Below are 16,795 nucleotides of genomic sequence, written 5' to 3' on the forward strand. Positions count from 1 at the left end.
TAGGAAACAGGGTAAAGATTGAAATCTAAATTTGATTCTGAAGTCTAAGCTCTTTAACCTTTTAAGGACACACATGCATGAATGCTAGCACATACAAGTGCATTGCGTGCGCGCACGCGCGTGCGTGCGCGCATACACACACACACACACACACACACACACACTTGTGCTTTTTCGGTGCTCGAATTCTATGGACTCGGGGTGAGAAAAGACCTGTCCTTTTAGAAGGCATGACTGTGTTCTGCCCTCAGGTGACAGAGTTCAGTCCTTATAAAACTGTAGCCACGAGAATACCATATGCAGGCCTCCCTGTCCCCATGCATCTCTCCTGAGTTGGAAAACAGCCAGCCCCCGAGCCACTGCCCTAGTAATGTTTTTGGTTTCATTTGTACCCATTGAATTTACTGAGGCATGATTTATTCTCACAGCCACTGGAGGCCCCAATCCTAGACACTTGGATTTTCCTACTCTCTCAACCTCAAAGGAATTAGGACACGACGGAAATTTTGAACCTGTTTGTGAGCAGGTCTAGAGCAATCCTAAGTGAAGAGTGGAAATTCTCGAAGTCAGGTGAGGTGGGGAAGCAAAGCGCCACCAGGGCTTGAGGAGAAAGGAGGGTGAGAGCGGAGAAGGGCACCAGGGGTGGAATCCCTCTGCAGAGCCTCAGAGCCCTGGGGCCTCTGTTATCCCCCCCCCAAACCTTACTGGGCAGGTTGGGGTTCCACTTTGGACATGTTATGTGAGCAGCCCTGAAAGCAGCCTGGAAAAGTGCACATAAAATTCATGATTTCATTCGTCTTAGGGATTCTTCTAAGGACAGTCACCCATTTAGGGACTTCTTCTGAAGTCTGCAGGAGTTTCTCTTAAAAACTAGTGTGAGATGTGAAAACTGGCAAAGTTCGAATAAAGCCTGTACTTGAGCTGTTAGTACTTGAACTGAGTTAGAGTCCCGATTCTGCTCGTGGGGGGTGGTTATGCAATCTATCGTCCCTGGGCAAAGCTGCCTGAAGATAACACAGGAACTCTCTAGACTATTTTTGCAACTTCTTGCAAGTCTTAAACTGTTTCAAAATAAAAGTTCTAAATTGTAAAAAAAAAAAAAAAAAAGTCCTAGAAAGAGCGTCATTTTCCCTAAAGATTCTAGGATATAGCTTCTCTGATGGTGACAGTTCTCATGCAGAACAAACCTCCCATTTTCCTTTGGCTACTGGGAAGCTCAAACTTAAAATTCATCCTGGAAACTCCAAGGCCCTTATGGCCTATATGTTTATGTTCTTTCTCTAGATGTTGAATTTCTGTTCTTTCTTTTTCAAGATTTATTTATTCATTTGAGGGAGAGAGAGGGCACTGGCATGGGGAGGGGCAGCGAGAGAGGGAGAGAATCTCAAGCAGACTCGTTGAACTCAGAGCCACACGCAGGGCTCGAGCTCACCACCCTGAGATCATGACCTGAGCCAAAATCAAGAATTGGCTGCTCAATTGACTGAGCCACCCAGGCATCCCTTGACTTTCTATTCTTACTTATATTACCATCCTCCTGACTTTTCATCCTTACTTTTTTTTTTTAATTTTATTTATTTGACACAGAGAGATAGTGAGAGAGAGAGCAAAAGCAAGGGAAACGGTAGGCAGGCAGGCAGAAGGAGAGGAAGGCCCCCTGCTGAGCAAGGAGCCCCATGTGGGGCTCAATCCCAGACCTTGGGATCATGACCTGAGCCGAAAGCAGAGGCTTAACTAACTGAGCCACTCGGGTGCCCCCATCCTTACTTTTATATTACCATTATTTTATCGTGTAGAGTCCTTGGGAATGACTTCAAATCCTTTATGGAAAGAAATAGTGCATTATAGTGCATTAATATATTAACTGATAAAATAATTGACAGTTGGTTTGTGAGATGTTCGTATGTTGTTTTTTGTTTTGTTTTTAGTTTTTTTTAAATCTAGGATTTCTGTTTTACTGTTACCTTAAAGCACTTACTTTGTATTACCCCTCCACCCCCTGATGTAGGATTTTTACGTGGAGTCACACAGGTTTCCTGCATATTGAGAGGCTCAGCCTTGGTTAGGAGTGCCTTTCCCTCCGGCTGGGCCAGCCTTAGTCCGGTGGTCTGTCGGCAGACAGTTCTACCATCACAATTGCCTTTAGGTATTGGAGTTTGAGGTCCTTGAGCCAACCCCTCCTCAAATGCAAATCAGGAGGGACATTCAGAAGCTACCTAGAAGAAAAAGTGCCTTTTGTGAACAATTGTGAGCCACACACTGCTCCCAGCATCCTGTTGTTATTTTAAGTCCTTCCACTGTGGTCTCACTCAGAACTCTCCCCAGATTCAATGCAAATACAGAGTTTCTTACTCATCTGCAAAGGAAAGAGGGAACTGGGCAGGATCCTCGCAAAGGTGGTACCTCCCACTCCTACATCTCCAGCAGCAAACCCCCAGAGGGTAAATAGCCCAGGAGCTCAAAGCTCTGCTACTTACCAGTACTGGGAGTTTTGATAAGTCTTGACCACTTTCTAACCCTCAGTTTCCTTATCCACAAAATGGGGGTAAGATCCCAAACCAAAGACTTATTGCAGAGTAAACAAGCAGTAATATGTTTGAGGACCTAGCACAGTATCTGGCGTATCGTTGGCACTCACAAAGGTTCCCTTCTTCAAGAACACTAATAATGCTTAACATTTATGATGTGCCAGGTGCTGTGCTAGATTATACAGATACAAAAATAAAGAAAACTGTGTTTCTGCCCTTAAACGAAGGACAAGGCGTGCTCACAGGACACTCACTATGTACCTCATCCTCTTTAGGCTCTATGAGGTTGGTGATGTCATTCATTCCCATTTTATAGGTTAGAACAGTTGTTTGCAGGGAAGAGTGCCAGTACCTCTCAACTGCTATGAGAGAGGCGATGCTCTTGGGATTTGAGGATTGGGAGAGAGCAGACAGCGTTACTGTGAGGACATGTTGGGTTCGCTTTCCATGGAAATTTCAAGCAAATCCAGAGAGCTCGTTGGGGGCAGGGGAGCTATCTGATTAAAGCAGCCCCAGCCAGGGCCAAGGGAGTGTGTTAGAGGAGGTTCAGTGCTCCTTTTGGTCTTCTCTTCCTATGGCTCCCTGCTCCTCTTCTCTGCAGGTGTCTGCAGCAGCACCACGGAGACAGCCTGCCCACCGCCAGCGTCATCCTCTGTTTCCACGACGAGGCCTGGTCCACCCTCCTGAGGACCGTGCAGAGCATCCTTGACACGGTGCCCAGGGCCTTTCTGAAGGAGATCATCTTGGTGGACGACCTCAGTCAGCAAGGTGGCTATGGGCTCCTCCTGGCTCCTCGGTGGGCTGAGACCTTGGGAGGGGCGGGAGGGAGTTCCACGCAAAGATTAGGGTTTAGAGCCTGTAGAGTCAAGGTTCCCAGAAGCATATCTCCAGGTGATGATCAGGTGCAGGTAACTCATTAGTGAAAAGCCCCAGGGGCACCCAGTAAGGCAGTTTCGGGGAGAAGACAGAGAAGACAAAGCAGCCAATCAAGACAAGGAGGTTCTGGTGAGGATCTCAGGAGGGGCACTCCAGCCTGATTCCAGTGGGGTCCCTCCCAGTCCCAGCATCCCCACAGTCCAATATGCTTCTTCCCCAGACACTCAGGAATCACAGCCGGGTGGCCATTCCTAAGGTCTCACTGCCTCCTAGACACTGGGTGAAGCACTTGACATGTATGAGTCCCCAAATCATTCTCATTTAGCCCAATCTATTCATTTTCCAGCCGAGGAAACTGAGGCCTAGAGAAGAGAATTGACCAGGACTGAGTCATGCCAAAGGCAGCGAGTCAGGCCCAGAGCCCAGACTTACAGAATCTGCTCAAATGTTTCCACTGATGGGAAACTCACTCCTAGGGACCAGTCCATTGAATGGCTGAGTCACTCAGAGAAGATGGAGCCAGAAGAAGGTTCTAGGTCAGTGCTTCTCAAGCTTGAATGTACATCAGAATCGCCTGGCAGGCTTGTTAAAACACTGATTGCTAGGATCTCCCCAGAGTTTCTGGATCTGGCACTGGACGCGCCAATTTGCATTTCTTTTTCTTTTTTAAGATATTATTTATTTGACAGAGAGGGAGAGATCATAAGTAGTCAGAGAGGCAGGCAGAGAGAGAGGAGGAAGCAGACTCCCTGCCGAGCAGAGAGCCCGATTCCAGAACCCTGAGATCATGACCTGAGCCTAAGGCAGAGGCTTAACCCACTGAGCCACCCAGGTGTCCCTGAATTTGCATTTCTAACAAGGTCTCAGGTGACATGCATGATGCTGGTCCGTGGATGACACTTTGAGAACCACTGCTCTTCTCAGGCTTTGTTTCTGGCTCAACCAAATGGACTGTGGAGGTCCTTCCTGGCTCTGTGGGGGAGAACAGACTGCTCCCAGGGAAAATGGACACTTGCTGAGGTCCAAAAAACACCTTTCTGAGGGGAATGACAGAAGACAAGCTTGAGTAGCCACAGGCCTCTGTTAGGTCTTCTGTAGGTCCTCATGTGGGGAATTTGCCCAGCTCAGTCATGGCAGTGAATTGGACGAGCCAGAGGCCCTGGAAGTGCGTGAGGTTACTGGGGTACATTTGGCTGCATATTAGGCAGGATCACTGAGCAGTTCCTGGGCTGGGCTCAGCTGGCTGGTGGAAGTACCCACAGTGTCTGAACTCTTGGCTGTGCCAGAGTCCTCCCAAGAGCACATCTGTGCTTCCTCCCCCATCAGCTGATGAACTGTGTTATGTCAGTGTCCTTTGGTAGCCTTCCCTTCTCCTTGTGTGTGTAGAAGCAGAGGAGCTGTGCCCTAGGGCACTCGGGTCCTCCGATGTCCTTGGCATCTTCTTCTTATTTTATTTTTTATTTTATTATTTTATTTTATTTTTTATTTTTATTATTTTATTTTAATTTAATTATTTTAAATCATCTCAACTTTTTTTTTTTAATTATTTATTTATTTATTTATTTGAGCAAAACAAACAATGAAAACAAGAGCAGGTCGGAGGGGTAGAGGGAGAGGAAGAAGCAGACTCCCTACTGAACAGGGATCCTGAAACGGGGCTCAACCCCAGGACCCTGAGATCATGACCCAAGCAGAGGTTTAACTTATTGAGCCACCCAGGCACCCCGCCCTCTGCATCTTTTTTTTTTTATTTTATTTTTTATAAACATATATTTTTATCCCCAGGGGTACAGGTCTGTGAATCGCCAGGTTTACACACTTCACAGCACTCACCATAGCACATACCCTCCCCAATGTCCATAACCCCACCCCCCTTTCACAACCCCCCTCCCCCCATCAACCCTCAGTTTGTTTTGTGAGATTAAGAGTCACTTATGGTTTGTCTTCCTCCCAATCCCATCTTGTTTCATTTACTCTTCTCCTACCCTCTTAACCCCCCATGTTGCATCTCCTCTCCCTCATACAGGGAGATCATATGATAGTTGTCTTTCTCCGATTGACTTATTTCGCTAAGCATGATACCCTCTAGTTCCACCCATGTCGTCGCAAATGGCAAGATTTTATTTCTTTTGATGGCTGCATAGTATTCCATTGTGTATATATACCACATCTTCTTTATCCATTCGTCTGTTGATGGACATCTAGGTTCTTTCCATAGTTTGGCTATTGAAGACATTGCTGCTATAAACATTCGGGTGCACGTGCCCTTCGGATAACTACGTTTGTATCTTTAGGGTAAATACCCAGTAGTGCAATTGCTGGGTCATGGGGTAGTTCTATTTTCAACACTTTGAGGAATCTCCATGCTGTTTTCCAGAGTGGTTGCACCAGCTTGCATTCCCACCAACAGTGTAGGAGGGTTCCCCTTTCTCCGCATCCTCGCCAGCATCTGTCATTTCCTGACTTGTTAATTTTAGCCATTCTGACTGGTGTGAGGTGATATCTCATTGTGGTTTTGATTTGTATTTCCCTGATGCCGAGTGATATGGAGCACTTTTTCATGTGTCTGTTGGCCATCTGGATGTCTTCTTTGCAGAAATGTCGGTTCATGTCTTCTGCCCATTTCTTGATTGGATTCTTTGTTCTTTGGGTGTTGAGTTTGCTAAATTCTTTATAGGTTTAGGACACTAGCCCTTTATCTGATATGTCATTTGCAAATATCTTCTCCCATTCTGTCAGTTGTCTTTTGGTTTTGTTCACTGTTTCCTTTGCTGTGCAAAAGCTTTTGATCTTGATAAAATCCCAATAGTTCATTTTTGCCCTTGCTTCCCTTGCCTTTGGCGATGTTCCTAGGAAGATGTTGCTGCAGCTGAGATCGAAGAGGTTGCTGCCTGTGTTCTCCTCAAGGATTTTGATGGATTCCTTTCTCACATTGAGGTCCTTCATCCATTTGAGTCTATTTTCGTGTGTGGTGTAAGGAAATGATCCAATTTCATTTTTCTGCATGTGGCTGTCCAGTTTTCCCAACACCATTTATTGAAGAGGGTGTCTTTTTTCCATTGGACATTCTTTCCTGCTTTGTCGAAGATTAGTTGACCATAGAATTGAGGGTCTATTTCTGGGCTCTCTATTCTGTTCCATTGATCTGTGTGTCTGTTTTTGTGCCAGTACCATGCTGTCTTGATGATGACAGCTTTGTAATAGAGCTTGAAGTCCAGAATTGTGATGCCACCAACTTTGGCTTTCTTTTTCAATATTCCTTTGGCTATTCGAGGTCTTTTCTGGTTCCATATAAATTTTAGGATTATTTGTTCCATTTCTTTGAAAAAAATGGATGGTACTTTGATAGGAATCGCATTAAATGTGTAGATTGCTTTAGGTAGCATAGACATTTTCACAATATTTATTCTTCCAATCCAGGAGCATGGAACATTTTTCCATTTCTTTGTGTCTTCCTCAATTTCTTTCATGAGTACTTTATAGTTTTCTGTGTATAGATTCTTAGCCTCTTTGGTTAGGTTTATTCCTAGGTATCTTATAGTTTTGGGTGCAATTGTAAATGGGATTGACTCCTTAATTTCTCTTTCTTCTGTCCTGTTGTTGGTGTAGAGAAATGTAACTGATTTCTGTGCATTGATTTTATATCCTGACACTTTACTGAATTCCTGTACAAGTTCTAGCAGTTTTAGAGTGGAGTCTTTTGGGTTTTCCACATATAGTATCATATCTTCTGCGAAGAGTGATAGTTTGACTTCTTCTTTGCCAATTTGGATACCTTTAATTTCCTTTTGTTGTCTGATTGCTGAGGCTAAGACTTCTAGTACTATGTTGAATAGTAGTGGTGATAACGGACATCCCTGCCGTGTTCCTGACCTTAGCGGAAAAGCTTTCAGTTTTTCTCCATTGAGAATGATATTTGCGGTGGGTTTTTCATAGATGGCTTTGATAATATTGAGGTATGTGCCCTCTATCCCTACACTTTGAAGAGATTTGATCAGGAAGGGATGCTGTACTTTGTCAAATGCTTTTTCAGCATCTATGGAGAGGATCATATGGTTCTTGTTCTTTCTTTTATTAATGTGTTGTATCACATTGATTGATTTGCGGATGTTGAACCAACCTTGCAGCCCTGGAATAAATCCCACTTGGTCGTGGTGAATAATCCTGTTAATGTACTGTTGAATCCTATTGGTTAGTATTTTGGTGAGAATTTTTGCATCTGTGTTCATCAAGGATATTGGTCTGTAGTTCTCTTTTTTGATGGGATCCTTGTCTGGTTTTGGGATCAAGGTGATGCTGGCCTCATAAAATGAGTTTGGAAGTTTTCCTTCCATTTCTATTTTTTGGAACAGTTTCAGGAGAATAGGAATTCGTTCTTCCGCCCTCTGCATCTTCTTCCTTCCAGTTAGCCCTACTTGGGAGTGTGGCTTTTGTTCTCATAATCCATTGAGGTTGCTCTACCTCTGGATATCACATCACATTCCAAGCAGGAAAGGAAGAAATGCAGATAGACAGAGGTCAGCCAAGTTTGTCCTTTAGAAAAAAATCGGTAAAACAATAGTTTTTCCAGAATCTTCTCACCTAGTGTATTTCCACCAGAGTTAGATTATAAGGTTATTAGCAACAGCAAGAGAGTCTTGGTAGGTTAGTGCTTTTAGCTGCTCTGAAGAAAATCAAGTTTCTGCTAGTACGGTAGAAGGGGAGAATGAATGTTGGACAAGACAACTAGCAGCTCTCAGTACTGTGGGGTCACCGAGGGGCTGGCTCTCATACAGTCAAGTTCAGAAATTTGAATAGCTTTGCTAACAGAGCTCCTTCTCTAGGGAATGGACTTGGGACTAACAAGCTTACCAGAAAAATAATTATAAAGTAATAAATTGGCATAATATTTTGCCACCAAGAAATCCAACAGCCATTGACTGGGAATCCTTATGTCTAGTGCTCAGGACAGTTTCCTTTATAGAAAAGTCTCCCTGAGGAGCTAGCTGCATGCTACTCAGAAGACAGCTCTCCAGGGAGTCTGGTGGGGTCTTCAGGTAAGGCTGCCTGAGCTTTCCCCAGCTCCCTGGAGACACAGCTACAAAAGTAGCAAGTCTATGTGCATTCCCATCAACACTGCCTCTGGGCTGGAAAACCAGGGAAACTCTTGTTCTTTGGCACAGTTCTGTTCAACACACATATACTGAATGCCTACCATGGGCCAGCCCTGTGCTAGGGATCAGAGCCCTGGAAATGCAGAAGGTATAATCCTTGCCCTTGAGATCTTAGTTCAGTGGACTAGGGGTCCCCATTTCCAAGACTTCATGGACTTCTCCATGAATGCGTTATTTCTATTGTCTCCACTGGCTTGTTCATCTTGATGTATGCATGTTTGTGGGTGCATACACACAGCTTTTCTTATCTTAAACACAAAACCTAATAAGTCTCTCTCTTCCTTTATCTCCTCTAGAATCATGGTTCCTAAAAGAACGTCAGACTCTTGGTCTCGATTTCTCATGTCCCACTTTCTCTTCAACCCACTGCATTGTCCATCCACCCCTACCACTACAATGAAGCCACTTTGGCCAGCACCCCGATGATCTACTGATAGCCATATTTAATGGGCCTCTGTCTTTGACCTTCTTGACCACTGTCTTAGGTCAGATTTCTTAGAAGTGGAGTCTGAGATGGGATTCATGGGTTTGTGAATTTTAGGGGATGTACTCTCAGGGGAAGCCTGTAGGAGGGTAGGGGAAGTAGGCAACGCAGAGGAAGGAGCTGAACTAATATGAGGTTTCAGATGAAGTCCAGCCATAGCCTGATCCCGTGGAGAGCTCTGCAGTGCCGACTGCATCCCAGAGTCTGTCTTGCCTCAAGGCAAGAGAGTGGGCTTTGGTAGCCCTGTGCTGGTTGGTCATTGACCCTTGGCACCTGGGACCAGGGGCGGCATTCTGCAGGACTCACTGGCACTCGCTGGTGATGCAGTTTGATACCCAAAGGCGTGTCTCCAGAGAAGGGTGCAGACTAGTTAGCAGCAGACCTATAGCTGCTGACTATGTGCAAACCAAACCAAACCTAAAAAGGGACCCCAGGCCATCTGAGTCAGGCACCAACAGTATCTGTGTAACCTCCCTGTTGCATGCATTTAGAGAAGGTTAGCCATTTCTCCCCTCTCCTGGTTTTATGACACCGTCTCTCCTGGCTTTTACTGGAGAGAGTACTGATCCACCGCAAACTAATGAAGCAACTTATATCTTAGCAACAACCACAGTGTCATGTATCTGAGTCTTGAGACCCTGGTGCTCACCACGGCTCTCGAGAGAGAGAGACTGACTGACAATGATCCTAGGGACAGTCATCATGATCTCATTGGCTGCGGCATCTGTGACCCCACTGACCACAACTCTGTTGATTCCAGGACAACTCAAGTCTTCTCTCAGCGAGTATGTGGCCAGGCTGGAGGGGGTGAAGTTGCTCAGAAGCAACAGGAGGCTGGGGGCCATTGGGGCCCGGATGCTGGGGGCCACCAGGGCTACTGGGGATGTGCTGGTCTTCATGGATTCCCACTGTGAGTGCCACCCGGGCTGGCTGGAGCCCCTCCTCAGCAGAATAGCTGGTGACAGGTAACTTTGTCCCTGGGTTCTGGGGGGCGGAGTTGGGGCTGGGAGAAAGAGTCTACAGTCTCCACCACTCACAGAACATCTAGCCACCATTGAACAAGTCCCCAAGGCTCCCCCGTGCCAGAGCAACATGTTTTTTGTCTTTTTCAGATGTTTGAGTTAAAGCCTTTTTGAAAGCATAGGAGGTACATTGGAAGGGAAGTTAGAGGTCCTCTAGCCCATCTGTCTTGTTTTCTAAAGACCAAAACAGGGGCCTGGAGAAACAGCTTCTCTTAAGTGGCAAACACTCCTGGATAGGGTAATGACTTACCATGGTGAACACTCCCTTCATTGAAAAGTGAGGAATTTTAATCAGGATTACTAGATAAACTGGGAAAAATCTTTCTATTTTGCTCATAGGTACTTATTCCTAAACCGAACGTGTTAGACCCTGTGATTGCTAAACTTCCATCAAGAACCAGCATTGGTTTTCGGGATGAGCGGTCTCCAAGGTTCTAACCAAGGCCTCAGGAATGTGAAGTCATTACACACCCCTTAGCCCCACATTTAAAAATTTTTCTTTGACCATTTCTCTATTCTTCCCCCATCATGCTGTCATTCACTACCCACTTCCCTGTTCTCCTCATACAGTTCCTAAATATGTCCTGTCAACAATGTTCCTCAATCTGAATATCTCAGTAAGGAAAGCAAAACCTGGTGGCTAGCCCACCTTGGGCTCGCCCACCCAGGCATACCCCTGGGGGTTTGTGGAGGCCTATCACACAGTAGGAGCTCAACAAACAATTGTTTCTGATGATGGCCAGCCAAATAGGGCTGATGCCAGAACCAAGCCTTATGACTTCTATTCTTGCACTCCTCCCCATGGTGAAGGTTCGCTCTCTCCTTTGAAGTTGGGGTTGACAACATCTGAGAAAAGCCCTTTCTGGATGAAGAAGTAGAGGAATTAGCATATTTCCCTCAATGAGGGAGGTTTCAAGCAATATGATGTCAATTGCTAATAGTCCAACAATTCCTTTTTAATAAAGAACAATCAGAGTTTAAGTGAAATCAGGAAGGATTAGTTTTGACCAGTACTGTGATACAGATTATCACCCACTCCTGTCTCTTATTATCTCAGAAGAAAAGGAGATGTGTATAAATCCAGCACCAGGATGAGGACAAGCAAACACACAAACCCAACAAACGCTGACATCTTGGATTCTGCCCTCACGGTCACAATGACCGTGTATCATTGCCGTGGGAACTAAAGTTGGTCCAGCCTATTCCCCATCTAATTCTCATCCCATGTCACTGAAAGATGGCTTTCAGAGGGACCTGTAAGCTCATCTAGACCTATCTCACGATTTCACTGCTGAAAAGAACTGAGTTCCAGGGAGGGCAAAGGAGACCCCTCAGGGTCACACAGTCACTCAACAGCTAGGCTGTTGTCTATGCTTTTTTTATACAGACATTTAGGAATCCAAGACTTAATATATAGCCTTATGTATGTATAACCCGAATAGACCTTTTCATACAATTCTTTACTGACCTCCCCATGAGATGCCTGAGGCAGGTACTTCTGTTTCTGTTTCACAGAGAGGGATAGTGGGGTTTCACGGGGTGAAGTGATATGCGAGGGCATGCGAAGACTTTGCCACTGTGTCAGGTGTTCTAACTCTGAGTCTATTGCTCTTTTTGTTGTCTGAGTTATTTTAAGAATTGGAGAAGTTGATCAGGGAGTGACATTTACTCATTCCTTCCCTCCACCCTCGTTGTGAGACATGTGTTAAAACATTGATTAGAACGAGCCCCTCACGTCTGCTTCTCACATTGGTGCCATTTTCACAGATCTGGAGATTTCTCACTCTAGGCTGAGAGAGGAAGACTTGGCAATCCCTCAGTGTCCTCAGCTATAAATAAAATGGGGCTCCCTGAGAAACCTTCCACAGTTAAGAGGTGGGTCCATGAAGTTTTCATTTCCTGGGCTCTTTCCTTCCCCTCTTTATCCAACTTCTCCCCTCCCCCTCTCCTTCCCTCTTATTCTCTTTCCCTCTCCCCCTGCCTCTCCGCCCCCCAACACACATGCACGCACACATGGCCTGTGGTCTTAGACCCCATTTTGGCTTGGCTTCCTTTTCACATCCCCTCTCTTCTATAGTTTAACCATCTTTTTGTCATCCCAAACCTCTTTCACAACTTCCTGTGTACCCTGTTTTCTTTGGGCCCTAGTGTTCGGCTTGCAGGCCTTCATAGGTGAGGGTCTGAAAGAAAAGCTAGCTCTCATGGGTTCTCATCTCTCTCTACATCCAGTGAAGCTCTGAAATCCATGGCCTGGGAGAGTGGCCCTTTCAAGGTCTTCTTTGCTCCTAGAGCAGTTTTGTTCAAGTGTTTCCTCTGCCTTCCCATGGTAGCTCACCTCATGGGGAGCAAAGTTGTAGAAGCCATTGGGCCCACTTATAACAGCTGCTGCTCTTGAAGAGAGGAAAGGGGCCCCAACTGGCTCTGAAGCTCGTGGCAAGAAACATTCTGTCCCCAGGTGAGGACCCATTGTGCAGAAGGCAAGAAATGGTCTTTAAGACTTTTCATTTAAAAGGTAAAGTGAGATGATGAGTAACAGTGTAATAAGCCATAAATCAGCTATTTCAAAGAGTCATAACTTCCTCAGCATCCTGACCAGAGGGTTCAAGTCCTGGTTCCTAGTTCTGGTTCCCTACCCCTGCCCACATAACAGGTCTATAGAAAGCCATATGGCAACTTTGTGTGAACTGGTAAGAGGATTCCCTTCCTCATTACCCTTTACTCTCATTTCTCAGAACATGTGTCATAATACATTCATTTTTTTTAGAACAAGTTACTTTAATGATAACTGCCAGAAATTTTAGAATTAAGTATGCAAATTACAGTGTCTATGATATTTGAAGCATTCTCTAAGTTTGGGCAGTGCACAACCCACATAACTGTACATAGCAGCAGACAGAGTTGCTCAAAGAGCATTTTTTAGAGCAGTGTTGGAGGTGCTGATTGGTAGTTGGTTTCCGGGTAAAGTAACAAAGATGAAGATCAGGGGTAGCTGTTATTCTAGCTGCCAGCTGTCAACTGCCTTCTGCTAACTGTCAGCTCTAATAGCCAAGCCATGGAGTGAGAGTCATGGTGCTAGAAAAATGAAGGTTTCCAGTGGGAAAGGGGCAGTCCTTTGTGAAGTGCTGAAAGACAATACCCCCTGAGGGGTGATACCGGCTCCACAGGTTGTCCAAGCTGTTTTCCCCTTGAATTTGATCTGGTCCTGTATCTTAGAGACATCTAGTTCATGAGGTCACATAGTGTTCAGCTAAGGCTGAGGTTGCTCAATGGGGAGAAGCAAGGTAGGACAGGGAACAAACCACCTCCCATCACCCTGCCCTGCAAGGGGTTAAATGATAGAAAGCAGTGTGAGGAATCCCATGTGAATGTGTGTGGGGGGGTGGTGAGGAGCAACAGGGGGACCAAGCTACCTCCAGCCCACAAAGGGAGCAGCCTTCTTTTGGTCTCCTGCCCCAGGGAAACTCTCCAGCCCTCATCCTACCACACACCCTTCAACATGACAGAGTCCTGAAATGGCTGACTCTTGAGTCTTGGGGGCACGCTTGAGAAGCAAGAGCTCTGGGATTAGAACATTCAGAGACTTTTGCATCTCGATATAAGATACTTTCTGCAACACCAAGAATTTGTGTGAACTTCCAAAACGACTTTAGATATCACAGAGCAGGAGGAACAGGGAGCTGCAGGAGTAACAAAGAGGGATGAGGTAAGCTAGGGCCGATGAGTAGCCTAGGTCCGGTTGGTAAGGTTGAAGCCACAGTTACCTTTTGAACACTTGGCCAGTAGCTTATTAGCTGAGCTCACGTTCTGCAGTCAGCCAGTCTTTGCAGACAGCTCTACGACCCCTGTTTGTCTTTGGAAACCAGCTGCCTGACTCCCTGGAGCTTAGAAAAGCTTAAGAGAGAATCAACCTTGTACTTGCCTGAGAGTTAAAACTCAATTTGCAAGACAGAATGAAGGTGTAAGCAGACACTTCTAGCTCCTTCCAAGTCAAACAGGGCAGCCTTGCTATTTTGCTTTAAATGTATTCCAAGAACACCAGACACATCTGTAGGTATGGAACCTGAAACTAAATATAAGACTGTTTGGGTTTTTTAAATCATGATTTTTGAGTCACGAGACTGTAGTTACTCCTTAATTCAACAGTGGGTAAGCAGCTGCTATCCTCTTTGTCTCTATCCAAAAGGCACTCAGAGTGTCTCCTGACTCTTCACTTAGGTGTCTCATTAAAACAGAAGGAAAGGGAGATCTCAGACAGAAAAAGATAACATTGGATATTTCGGGGGATACGGTTATCAACCATGATCTTTGCATAGGACTCTGAGCTTCCAGCAAAACAGAGCAAATAGAGAAACCTAGCAGTATTCTAGAGTTCCCATTTTCTGGTCAAAACTAATGCATAGCTTTGTCAGGAAGGACACAGCTCAAAGATCTAAGACCAGCTAGTTGTATGGATGCTTGGATACAATGTCCTTTCCTATCCCACTGTGATTACTAAGATGGCACGAATTTGATGGGATTCTTCAGGATTCAGCCACATGGCTTCCCTGGCTCTTGACTCTGAAATTCCACAAAATGCTTTGCCAGTAGCCAAATCCATCCCATCTGCTCAGTTCACTCCCCAGTAAGTGGGGACTTGGGAGGGGGGCTGGGTGTCCTCCTTTTTCCTTTGATCTTGCTTCTCAGTTTTCTCAGATCAATTCAGGATGCCAGAAGTAGAGGGGACCCAGATGGATTAAGTTTCCTTTACCTTCCAGAGGGAAGAGTGTGAAAAGGGCAGGAAAATCATATTGGGATCTTTGTTCTAAATATAAACCCCATGACTCTTCTGTCAATGTCAGCCACTTAAGGACAGATAATTGAGGCCTAGGACCAGCCTGGCCCTCTCCATGTAGCCTGGGCTACTCCGGCCTGGCCATCTGTGAGATGGAAGAAATAGAGATGGAAATCGATAGAGGTATAAACAGTGTGGTGGGCATCTCTCTGCCAGGAATCTCTCTTCTCTTTGAATGAGAACTTCCAGCACCCCCTGAGTTCAGGCCTGATCCACTTTATGGCATAGATTTTAACTTATTTTATTTTAGAGAGAGAGAGAGAGAGAGTGAGAGCGAGCAGGGGGGAAGCGGAGGGGCACAGGGAAAAGGAGAGAAAGAGAATTTTAAGCAGGCTCCTGGGTCAGCGCAGAGCCCAATGCAGGGCTTGATCTCACGACCAACCCTGAGATCATGACCCGAGCCAAAATCAAGAGTTGGAGGCTTAACTGATGGAGCCACTCGGGCACAGCATGGCATAGATTTTAGAAGTAAGAGTCATGAGAGGCCAGAAAAAAATGTGACTGAGATATTGGCTAGGAGGAGATCAGCTCCTGGTACGCCTAAGTCATGACCTGTTCGGTTAAAATGTGAGGTTTCTGACCTGTATCATTTCCCCCCATCACCCTTTCTGAAGTCATACCCCAGGCCGTGCAAGCAAAGCAAAACAAACAACAACAGCACAAAGGGGGTAAAATCTAGTCACCAACAGCATCAGTAAGTGGGTAAGCAGGCAAGCCTCAGCTTGGGACTGCGCTTGGCCTGTAGACGCCGCGTGCTCATACAGGTGCCTTTACACCAGGGACGCTGCTGGAGCTTGGTGGTCCTCATTCCTCACACCCATCAAGTTGTCTGATACAGGGAGGAACAAGAATTTGACCCTAGAGCAAGGGACCTGTGAACCTTCTGAAATTGTGCATCATATTTTGGATACGTGCATGTGATTATTTTTCTGAAGAGGAGTCCATAGTTTTCCCCTGATTCTCAAAGGGATCAAAGGCCCCCAAAGAAGTCAAGAGCCATAGTCTCAGAACGTTACAGCTGAGAAAGGCGGCTATGGGAAGTGGTTCAAATTCCCATTCTATGACTGAAGACACTGAGGCCCAGACACATGCTGCAGAGCTGAGCCTAGAATCCCACTCTCTTGTCCTTTGCTGCTGTCAACAGAGGTTTTTCAAAAAAGAAAGAGGCAGGCATGCTCTTTACTTAAATGGTTCCCTGATTCCTTATGGAAAAACATACTTTCTAGAACAGTGCCGTTTAATGGAAATATGACAAGCCATGTACATAATTTAAATGTTTCTAATAGTCATATTACCAAACAAAAAGAAACAGATGCAATTAATGTTAGTAATATATTTTAGTAAGCCCACTATATCCAAAATGCTATCATTTCAACATGTAATCGATGTCAAAATTACTGAGATTTCTACATCTTTTTTTCATACTAAGTCTTCTAAATCCAGCGTGTGTTTTGTACTTACACCACATCTCAATTCAGACAGGCCATATTTTAGGTGCCCGCCAGCCCCATGGGGCTCCTGGCTGCCATGTTACGCAGTGTGGGTGTAGATTACACGTCTATCCCCCAGCAAGTGAACGGTTTGTATCCCTTATTTGATTCCACGATTCCTTCCAGGAGCCGAGTGGTGTCTCCTGTCATAGATGTAATTGACTGGAAGACTTTCCAGTATTACCCCTCCAAGGACCTGCAGCGTGGGGTGTTGGACTGGAAGCTGGATTTCCACTGGGAGCCTCTGCCAGAGCGAGACAGGAAGGCTCTCCAGTCCCCCATCAGCCCCATCAGGTGAGGCTCTTCACATAGCCTGTTTCTCCTTCGCTTCCTCAGGAAGGACTCGGCAGCCAAACTGCTTGGGATCAAATCCTGGCCCTGCAAGCTTCCCAGCAAGTTACTCAATCTGTG

The 16,795-nt window shown here is 45.6% G+C and overlaps 1 protein-coding gene across 3 annotated transcripts in view; it reads left to right on the plus strand.

Annotated features, from left to right (window-relative positions):
* The window catches only part of GALNT15 (polypeptide N-acetylgalactosaminyltransferase 15), a 44,822-nt gene that overhangs the window by 10,627 nt on the left and 17,400 nt on the right, over positions 1-16,795 (plus strand). For all 3 annotated transcript variants that reach the window (XM_032869760.1, XM_032869761.1, XM_032869762.1), the window contains exons 2-4: positions 3,130-3,296; positions 9,802-10,006; positions 16,511-16,678. In XM_032869760.1, the coding sequence (XP_032725651.1) occupies positions 3,130-3,296; positions 9,802-10,006; positions 16,511-16,678 (540 nt within the window). The remainder of the gene's footprint in view (positions 1-3,129; positions 3,297-9,801; positions 10,007-16,510; positions 16,679-16,795) is intronic.

The sequence above is a fragment of the Lontra canadensis genome, unplaced genomic scaffold, assembly GCF_010015895.1.
Source record: "Lontra canadensis isolate GAN:19392208 unplaced genomic scaffold, GSC_riverotter_1.0 scaffold38, whole genome shotgun sequence".
NCBI lineage: Eukaryota > Metazoa > Chordata > Mammalia > Carnivora > Mustelidae > Lontra > Lontra canadensis.